At 40.1% G+C, this 10,707-nt stretch overlaps 1 protein-coding gene and 1 pseudogene across 1 annotated transcript; both read right to left on the bottom strand.

Annotated features, from left to right (window-relative positions):
- Window positions 1-2,471: 2,471 nt before the first annotated feature.
- LOC117020234 (coenzyme Q-binding protein COQ10 homolog B, mitochondrial-like) lies at window positions 2,472-3,329 on the bottom strand. The gene has a single exon (XM_033102575.1). The coding sequence runs from the start codon at window positions 3,327-3,329 to the stop codon at window positions 2,472-2,474; it is 858 nt and encodes a 285-aa protein (XP_032958466.1).
- A 6,363-nt stretch (window positions 3,330-9,692) lies between these two features.
- LOC117020227 (RNA transcription, translation and transport factor protein-like) lies at window positions 9,693-10,683 on the bottom strand (annotated as a pseudogene).
- Between the last annotated feature and the right edge of the window lie 24 nt (window positions 10,684-10,707).

Below are 10,707 nucleotides of genomic sequence, written 5' to 3'. Positions count from 1 at the left end.
AATCATTGGAAACTCTCAGGGTTCAAACATTTTTTTCGTTTACCCATTCATTTCTCACATATTGAGGACATGTTTAACATCTGCCAGGCAGGGGACACCTATGGGGGCTGATCAGTCATTCTGGCAAATCCACATGAGAATGGCTGATGGGTCTCATTTGGACCATTCTGAGGTGGATCTTCTGCAGGGCTTCAGGTGGGCCCCTGAGCCACCCTGGTTAAAAGGGCAAACTTTCTACAGTGAATTACCTGTGCACAAGCTGTGGCCTTGGGATCTGCATCTGAAAGGAAGTGAAGCTAAGACCCCACATTTACATCTGTTCAGAGAAACGGGATGAGAACATAATGAAATACAGGTGCTATCAACCAACGCTGGCAGACACAAAGCAGAAACAGCCCACCCCAAACCTATGGCAATAGGCTCCCAGGACCTCCTGGTGCATCTGTGAACAACCAAAATTATTCTCTTGATGACTGATCCAGTGGTTCAAGGGCAGAATGCCCTGACTGCTGTGCACCAGGACCCCACAGATTAACATCCTGCGGGCTGACCTTGTCAGGAGGGACTGAGGAAGTGAAAAACAGCCCTGCTGGCAGCTAGGTCATGATGTTCCCAGCTGAAGATAAATAGCACTCATGGAAAATAAATAATGTCCAGAGAAGGCCAGTCTGTGACCATGTTTGGAACTAGACAGAAGCAAGGCCACTTCTCAACAAGGAAAATGATTAACAGTCCCCCACCTTTGACTAACAAGACTCACTGCTGCTCCTTTACCAATCACAATTCTAGTCTCTTCTTAATCTTCCCATCTCTCTCTCTCTCTCAAAAAAAAAAGCCCAATTATTGTATTGCTGCTGCCTCTTGACAACATCGAATTCAGAACATGTCCCTGCCTCCTAAAACTCTCCTTAGAATCCCTCAACACCTGTCTAAACCTTGTAATTACCCCCATCTCTGGTCCCTCTTACTGAAGTGCCCCAGGTTCCCCTGGAGTGAATTCTTGCTAGCTGCAGCCAGTGAAAAGAAGCTAATTTGGTTTGACTACAGGTGTGTCCCTGGTGGTCTTTCATTGGTTGGCATCAGCAGTGGCCTCTTTGCTTGCTACCAGCTGTTTAGCATCAGAAAAGACACTAAGGGGGACAGCCAGTTGGCTCAGTTGGTTAGATGGCAGTACTCATAGCACCAATGTCGCCGGTTTGATTCCCACATGGGCCAGTGAGCTGTGCCCTCCACAACTAGATTGAAGACAACAACTGGACTTGGAGTTGATGGGTCCTGGAAAAACACACGGTTCCCCTATATTCCCCAATAAAATTTATATATAAAAAAGAAAAGACACTAAGGAAAAGAAAACAAATGTCACCATTTTCAAATGTCTGCCATTTCTTCTTCTCTCCTCTTCCTCCCACGTAAATCCTGTCTTTGCCTTTGTTAGATGGAATTGATCTGTTAGTGGCTTCTTCGGTACACATGTGAAATAGCACGCTAATAGCTGCCTATATATGTCTCTGAGTCAGTCTGCACTGTGGTAGATGGTTGCTGAAGATGTGTAAGTAACAGTCGGGGTCCCCACTGTGGCTCCGCATAGTTGATACCTTAAGTTCAGTATCAGACATCTCTCTCTTTAAAATGTCTCTCCACTATGTCTTCCAACTTGGGTTCCAGCTTTCCAACAAGTTACTTAATTTTTTTTTTTGGTGCAAAAAATAAACAAATTAACTTTATTAAGTTACCACTTCTGTCCTTACATTGATTTGTTTACAAAAATATCAGTTTGAAATACATTATTGAAAGTGAGTACACACAATAAATAGAAAATAGGGATGCGTGGTGCTGGAGGCATATTAACCAACTTAACTTCATCTGTTGCCCATTGTTGTAGACACAATTTGACGCACAATCAGCATTATTGAAAGAACAAAGTACCTAGGAGAAGGTTGCAAACTATGAGAACAGTAGCTTACAGCTCTGGACCACTCACCAAAAAAATGAACAAGTATTCACTGTTTACCAGGCAGCTAAGTTCACTATAGCATTGAATTACCTACCACTTCCCATAAGAACAATTTGAAAATTAGAAAAGTGCCAGGGAACTTTCATTATAGTATTTTTAAGTCAAAGTTTTTACTGTAAGTATCTGATGATTACTCAAATATCCTAACCCATGAGGCCGGCCTATGACAATAAGTTATAAATAGTCTGAATTTAATAACTTAAACGTGATATGGTTAACATAATATATACTGGGTGAGTATCTCAACTAACCTCTTTCAGGTAATGAAACTAAAAGGTTTATATTTACAGTTTCAGTTTTTGCTCAGAAGAGTGATGTCGGTATTCTAACAATAGTGATGACGTCCATTATTGTAAATATGCTACTGTACACATTAGTTTGAATTATACTTGATTGAATTCTATGTACACGTAGTTCCATATTCCCAGTGCAAATTTTCAATGGTGTAGGTTAATCATCAAAGCTGGGTTGAACAAGTGCTTTCTGACTTCTGAAAACAAATGATAAAACCATGTTCTAAAAGTGAATAAACTAAAATTACAAGTAGGTGACCAGTTCCAGTTATTTTTTCTCTGTACGTATGATGAACTTCATGAAGCATTAATTCCCGAGGTATACTTGTTTCTGGACAATACAGCTTACATGCTCTTCTTTCAAAGGCAGCTACCATCTGCTTTACAACTTCATCGAAAAATAATGTGGCAAGCTGAGAGTGCAGAAGTGAGCGAAATTCAAAAGAAATTGCAAAATCCAAGATACAAGTTCTCGGGTAGCCAGGAAGACCTGGGCTAAAACGCCAAACAGTCTCCAAATGATTGAAAAGCTTCTCATCGGTATAGGATGCCTTTACCAAGTGTGGTTTCACCAAGGTTACTACTGATGTATAGCGCTCCAACACAGGTGGAAACCCAATTTCTAATCGTGTTTTGTAGCATCCAGATCTCTTTGATATTATATCTGATTTTTTGCACCACGGAACAAAATGCTTGTAATCCTCCATTCCTGATACGACATCATACATTTCCTGCATAGAGTATCCTATAATTCTCCTCTCTGAATATTCTTTTATTTTGTTTATTAATGGTGCAGCTACTTTGAAGAAAGTTCTTGCATCTATCTCCTTAGGCAACACTGAAGTATTTGGTGGAAGAGTTCTGCTCATCAGTATACCACAGGAAGCTAAATATCTGACGTTCCGCACAGGCCCCTGTGCCGGATTGGGGGCTTCAGCTGCTGTCATCGACTTTGGACGACAACCCGAGATTGAGACCACCTTTCTCAGGGCCCTCTGACCAGTCCGAGCTGCCATGATCATCTCACTGAAGCCAGTCACCAACTCCAGGACCAAGCCCACAGCACCGTCCTACTTAATTCTTTCTCTTCTCTGCAGCCCACCAGAAAACAAACAAAAAAATCCCCAAACACCCAAACTCCAAAATGACATAAAAAAAGCCTCCCACTTTATTAGGCAGAGCAATTTATCTCACTTAGGCCTCTACCTCCTGAACACTGAGCAACTTTGCAGACCTAAAAACTCATTAATGAATGAGAAATGGAAACTAACCTGAATATCCAATAATAGAATAGTTACTCGTAAGTATAGTGTATCAGCCAAGTGAACTCTCTTGTAGCTGTTAAAAGATGCAATTAAGGCACCTAGAAACAAGGAAAATTGTTTATGAAAACTAAACATAATTTAAAAAATGGTGAATAGCATGATTACAACAAGGTAGCAATCCTATGTGTAGCTCAGGGCCTAACCTGGGTACTGGGAGGGATTTACTAGGTATGACTTGATGTCATGAGCAGTAGGACCATTAAAGTTCTATTTGAATGACGGACAAAGGAACCTGATGGAAAGAACCGGGGTTTGGGAATAGGGTGAGGTGAATGAGGCACTTGCACCAAGTTGAGTGCCAAACAAACAAAAAGACTTCAGTAAGCAAGATAAAAATATTTTAATATGATAGTTTTAAAAATAAGAATTAAGGCCAAAAAAATAATCCATGATGAACACGGTATCTAAATTTTAAGGGAAGGTTCGACCCTGCACTTTCACAACTCTGAGAGCGAGCACCTCACTTGCCTCACCCTAATCCTGGCTCTAATAAGGACAGTGGTTAGCCATGTAGGGCCACTAGACTGAGCCCCATTGAGAATAATGGCTACCCTTACTAACACCCAAAAGAGGGAAAGTCCAAATGCACACACTTAGGGAATGGTTGATTAGGGGGGTTCCTGTGTATATACAGCAATCCCCCCTTATCTGTGGTTTTGCTTTCCAAGATTTCAGTTAACCACAGTCAACCACAGTCTGAAAAATTAAATGGAAAATTCCAAAAATAATTTAATGTTTTAAATTGTGCACTAATCTGAGTAGCATGATGAAAACTCATGCTGTCCAGCCCAGGACATGAATCATCCCTTTTGCCCCCATCTCCACAATGCAGATGCTACCACCCATCAGTCACATACCGTGTTTCCCCAAAAATAAGACCTAGCCGGACAATGAGCTCTAATGCGCTTTTGGAGCAAAAATTAATATAATATAAAATAATATAGTAAAATAAGACTGGGTCTTATATTAATTTCTGCTCCAAAAGACGCATTAGAGCTGATTGTCCGGTTAGGTCTTATTTTCGGGAAAACACAGTAATATATAGGGGGTTTAGTACTATCAGCGGTTTTAGGCATCCACTGAGGGTGGTGGACAGTATTACTGTAGTCCAATGTCAAGTACATCTTTCCAGGGCTCTTGCTGGAACAAGGAGCTATAGCAAAAAGGGCTCTACCGTGAAGAGCCACTCTATGAATGTAACCTAGTTGAGTGACTGTTGGAGATTCTTAAGTGTGAAATGGAGGCATGGCTATGAGTCAGAAGAAGCAAAGGACACCACTGTAGTAACCTGGGTCCCTGGGGCACCACTGTCCTTGTAGGAGCAAAAGCTGAAGGAGGTGCGATATCTTTGCATAACAATATATGTGGGACAAGCCAGAATCTCCCAAGCATCTAGAAAGCAGGCATTTGGAGATGATATTTCTGTATATTCTGTAGGTTGGGGGTGGGGGGACTGATGAAGAGAGATCCAGTTTTATAGTTGTAAACCTATTGAACAACCAGGCTGGGGGTGGCCTGTGAAAACTCCAATTCTCTATGCAAGGACTAGAGGGTAAAGACCCTGAACAAAAATGACTGTACCAGGGAAATAACATAATAGTTGTGTAAAATCTTTTAAAGTTTTTCTTACTGTTCCAATGTCATCTTTTCAACTAATGAAAGGAAAAATGAAGCAAGTGTTGCATTGACAAAGTTACCTATGTAGAACCTGGCCCCATAGCCTGGAGTTCAGCAAACTTCAATGACAACATCTCACATGATTATCTGAGCATGAAATGTGTGAGGTTTTATTGAGATCAAAATCTTCATTTGCCTAGTGTTTTTCTTACTAGAAAACGCTAGGTCAAGTTTCTATGAAGATAAAATGCCTGTAGGATGAGGCCTAAAATCAGCAGTGTGTATTAAAATTGAAAACAAATTAACAAAAAAACTATGGCCAATGATTCTAATATGTAGCCAAGATTGAGAATGAACCAGTCCGCTGCTGTCCAACAGAACTTTCTGCAATGATGGAAATGTTATACCTGCGTCGTCCAACAGACTGGCCACTAGCCACATGTGGCTCTCATTTGAGCCCTGAAATGTGGCTAGCATGACTGAATTTTTAATCTTGTTCAATTATTTTTTTAATTTTTGTTGGGGAATGTTGGGGAACAGTGCGTTTCTCCAGGGCCCATCAGCTCCAAGTCATTGTTCTTCAATCTAGTTGTGGAGGGCGCAGCTCAGCTCCAAGTCCAGTTGCCATTTTCAATCTTTAGTTGCAGGGGACGCAGCCCACCATCCCATGTGGGAATTGAACCGGCAACCTTGTTGTTGAGAGCTTACGCTCTAACCAACTGAGCCATCCGGCCGCCCCACAATCTTGTTCAATTTTAAGTAATTTAAGTTTAAATGTAAATAGCCATATGTGGCTAATGGCTACTGTATTGAACAGCACAGCTCTCGTGCAGTGGTGCTCAAATTTTGGCTGGCATCAGAGTCACCTGAGGAACTTGTTAAAAATACAGAGGTCAAGCTTGCCTGAGCAAGCCTGGGACTCTGCTCTTTGTTAGTTCTCCAGGTTTTCCATAGCGGCACTTCACAAACTTACTGGGGGCCTTGGCAAAATGCAGATTCTGACTTAGCAGGTCTGGGATGAAGTCTGAGAGTCTGCATTTCTAACAGGAGCCCTTGGCCTGCCAATGCTGCTGGTTAGGAAACCACGCTTTGGGTAGCAGGGCTGTAGATTTTGATTATATTTGTTTCAAGGTAAATTCCAAGTGGATGCTATTAGCCATTTTCAAATGTTCTCAGTGAAAGTTTTTTTAAAACTTTGTTTTAAAAATTGAGATAAAATTGACATAATGTGTAAGTTTAAGATGTATGTGTTTATTTGATGCATTTATATATTGCAATATGATTGCCACAGTAGCTTTGGCTAATACCTCCATCACATCACATAATTATCATTTATTTTTTGTGGTGAAAACATTTAAGATCTAGTCTCTTAGCAATTTTGAAGTCTACAATACAGGGCTATTGACTATAATCATGATGCTGTGTATGAGATCTCCAGAACTTCTTCATCTTCTAGTTGTAAGTTTGTAACCTTTCATAACATCTCCCCAGTGCTCCCAAACAGGGCAAGAGGTGTTTGGGACATCAACTGCCCTTTCACTTCCTGCCTCCTGTTCAAACCTGGTCAGCTACATTTTATCCTCCTGCCCCAATTCCCTAACATATTGGAAATGCCAGCAACAGCTTGAAGACTAGGAAGAGGTAGAAATCCAAGGTAAATGGTATCTTGATCAGATCTGTAGTGTGTGCAGTGCATTATTTTTCTTTCATAATTTACTGCCTGTTCCAGAAAAAAGAGCCTCTCTCTCTCTCTCCTCTCTCTCTCTCTCTCTCCTCTCTCTCTCTCTCTCTCTCTCTCTCTCTGTGTGTGTGTGTGTGTGTGTGTGTGTGTGTGTGTGAAGAGGGGCGGAATGAGAGTGTTGTTTAGAGAATTTACTAGTTGCCACAGATCACTGTAACTGAAAAATGCAAGTTCTGCACAGCTTATGGCACAGAAATGGGATTTAACCTGTATTTGCCAATATCAAACAGTTATATTTCCTATAGATATTAGAAAAACATTCCCTAAAATTATTGCTAAAATTTGATAATAAGTATAGATCTCTGATTAGTCAATAGAAAAGGGGATCTTTAGTGGGTCAGAAATATTACATTGTCTTAACATGGGCTGACTTTTTAAGTATCAGGAAGTTAAATGCCTCTTTTAATGGGAAATAATGGGCACCCTCTTTTTATTTCTACATACTGGTGTGTTCCACAGTGTCACCCATACATTGGGGCAGCCGCTCCTTTCTTAACAACACTTCAAGCCTACAAAACTCACAGTTAGATAAAAGAACTTAATTGTGCACTGTGCATCTCAATTACAATCTGTTACAAATTGCAGATACAGGAGAAAGGTGGGCTTTGTGAAATGGCTGCCTGTGGGAAAGGGAGTATGGTCAGCCAGGTTCTGTCTTTTCTGATCCTGGAGCTGGCCCTGAGTGGAGAGTCTGTCTGACCACTGTTGTTGGGGTCACCTTTACTTGTATTTTGGTTGGGACTTCCAGAAATTATCATCACACACCTTCCTGCTCTCTCTCTTCTTCCTTGACCACTCCTTCTCAAAAGCCCATTCCAGCTTATTTTCTTCCCAATCCATAAATTCTGGCATCTTTCAAGATTCAATCCTAGGCTTTCATTTTATGAGGTATGATCAAAAAATATGGTGAATGTTTAAATTTAAAAAGAATTATTACAGTAAAAGACACATTGCCATTAATCCCCCTCAAAATATTCCCCCTTGTTTCAAACACACTTATCCCATTGCTCTTGCCACTTTCTGTGGCAGTTCTGGAAGTCTTCTTTTGTGAGTATCTTTATTTTATCCTCCATCAGGACAACACCCCGTGTTACACATCACTTCTGGTATGGCAATTTCTGTCAAATAAAAACATTATGGTGTGTCCTCATTCACCTTAGTCACTGGATCTGGCACCGTGCGACTTCTGCCTCTTCCCCAAAGTCAAAATGATTCAGGACAGTGAGGCAGCCACGACAGCACAACTAAAGACATGAAAGAGGACTTTCAGATCTGCTTCAGAAAGTGGCAAAAACAATGGGATAAGTGTGAGGGAGTATTTTGAGGGGGATTAATGGCAATGTGTCTTTTACTGTAATAATTTTTTTACATTTAAACATTCACTGTATTTTTTGATCACACCTCTTATAGTTAGCTGCTATATTGTGGAGACATAATCAGTTTTTGACACTTGCTTTTTAAATTGTACCTTCTGTTATTGCACAGCATCCCTCTTCAGTCTCTTGTAGGTTCTTTCATCTTCAATTCCTCCTTTCCTGATAATAATAGTGCCATTTCTGTTTTTCATGATATCAACCTGCTAGCTCTTTGTTTCTTATAAATTATCATGTAAGACTGATATATAGACATGCATTGCTTAATGACAGGGAAATGTAGGGAAATGTGTCATTAGGCGATTTCCTCGTGCGAACATTATAGAATGTACTTACACAACCTAAGTGGTATAATCTACTACACACCTAGGCTATACAGTATAATCTGATGGGACTACCATTGTGTATGTGGTCCATCATTGACAGAAACATCGTTATACAGTGCATAACTGTACTTGATTTTATTCCTTCTATATTTTATTTATGCTGTATCATTTTACTTTTATGGTTCTTCTTTTACCTTATTTATTTATTTATTTATTTATTTATTTATTTATTTGGGGGAATATTGGGGAACAGTATTTTTCCAGGACCCATCAGCTCCAAGTCAAGTTGTTGTTTTCAATCTCATTGTGGAGGGCGCAGCTCAGCTCCAAGTCAAATCATTGTTTTCACTCTAGTTGTGGAAGGTGCAGCTCACTGGTCCATGTGGGACTTGAACCGGCAACCTTGGTGTTATGAGCACCGCATTCTAACCACTGAGCAAACCGGCCACCCACTTTTTCCTTATTTTTGCTACTTTTATTAAGTCGCTATCCTATTTTTTTTGTTCTTACTAATATGGACATTCCATTGTACTTTTCCATTCTTTTAATGGCAACTTACTATTCTCTGGTATTCTTTTTTTTTTCACTTTCCCAAAATTTATTAAAGAAAAAGCAATGATATGTGGTGATGGAAGGAGAACTGACTCTGGGTGGTGAACACAAAATGTAATTTATAGATGATGTGATACAGAATTGCACACCTGAAATCTATGTAATTTTACTAACAATTGTCACCCCAATAAATTTAAAAAAAACAAAAATAAATAAAAAAATAAAATAAAATAAAATAAAATAAAAAATAAAAAATGGCGATTTTATGTGGTTCAATCTAAAAAAAAAAAAAAAAGAAAAAAGAAAAAGCAATGATGATAAATCTCTAGAACATAGTAAATTTTCTGGGACTCTTCCCCCGAAAATGTGACATTTGATTTCCAAACACATGCCAGAGTGTACATGGTTCCCAATTGTACTAAGTAGGTGAGAGGCTAAAATCCTAAAGTGTTCATCTTCCAGCTTTCCCCAGTCTGTGGTCTGTCTTTGGATCGGCAATAATTGCCTGAACAGCTACTATGGCTTCATTAACTTTTGCCTGTAGCTCTCTGAGCTCTTCTCTATGCAGCAATCGCAGAATTTGAGCAGCTTCATTAAGAACTGCATCTCCTGTGCCAAAACCAAGAATATGCTTGTCTAACGCAATAGGCAAGCCCTCTTTTGTTTGATTTGCTTTTGCAAAATGTGAATTGCCTTCAGCATTACCAGGTAATCATCCTGAGGCTGAATCTGAAGGTTAGCCAAAGCCATTAACACCAGCCTTAAAATCAGAATTATTTACATCCAAATTGATCAATGGCTCTGCATTTTTAGCTGCATTGTCAGCATTTCTTGTATTATCAGGTACGAAGTCCTTGTATTTTTCAGCATTATCTCCATACTCAAGTCTAACGGCTAAACCAAGAAACCAATCAATTGTGTCTTGTTGATCTTGAATCTTGAAAGGACAATGAACATCTCTGAGATACTTTTCAAAGAACTGGGGCCAGTCACTGTTGTGGATGTTTCTTAAATTAACCTCTGCCTTCAATCTTGTAGTGTCTGATTTTCTGGTCTTCAAGCCAAACAATAAAGTTTCATCTTTGTAGTTGAAGCCAGCAGGGTTGTGGTAGTCGAGGGCTGTCAGCGTGCCTCAGAACACAGTCACTGCTTCTGGCTCTAGTCCCCTGGGTTTAGGGCTTTGGCTGGGAGAGAACTGAGGAGGTGCGAACTGCCCAGGCACCAGCGACGTGGCGAGAGCTATTCTCTGGTATTCTTAATCAATTGCATATTTTGTTATCGTTATTTGAAAATAAGCCACCTCAACTATTTTCTCCCAAGACAGTCTTTTTCTTTGTGTCCCCTACCCCAATAAGATGAGATGATTAGACTGTTCGCATTTCCCTTCCCCTTCTCGCCCTAGTTGAGAAGTTTCAAATGCTCTTTCCCTACTCCACCTCCATGCTCACCACATCCAATGCCTAGGT

Source organism: Rhinolophus ferrumequinum, chromosome X (genome assembly GCF_004115265.2).
Source record: "Rhinolophus ferrumequinum isolate MPI-CBG mRhiFer1 chromosome X, mRhiFer1_v1.p, whole genome shotgun sequence".
In the NCBI taxonomy this organism is placed as follows: Eukaryota; Metazoa; Chordata; class Mammalia; order Chiroptera; family Rhinolophidae; genus Rhinolophus; species Rhinolophus ferrumequinum.
The sequence above is the reverse complement of the archived record's forward strand: the minus strand, read 5'-3'. Positions and strand labels throughout refer to the sequence as shown.

Coding starts and splice junctions, on each gene's coding strand:
- LOC117020234 (XM_033102575.1), bottom strand. CDS start 3,329: ATGATCATGGCAGCTCGGACTGGTCAGAGGGCCCTGAGAAAGGTGGTC.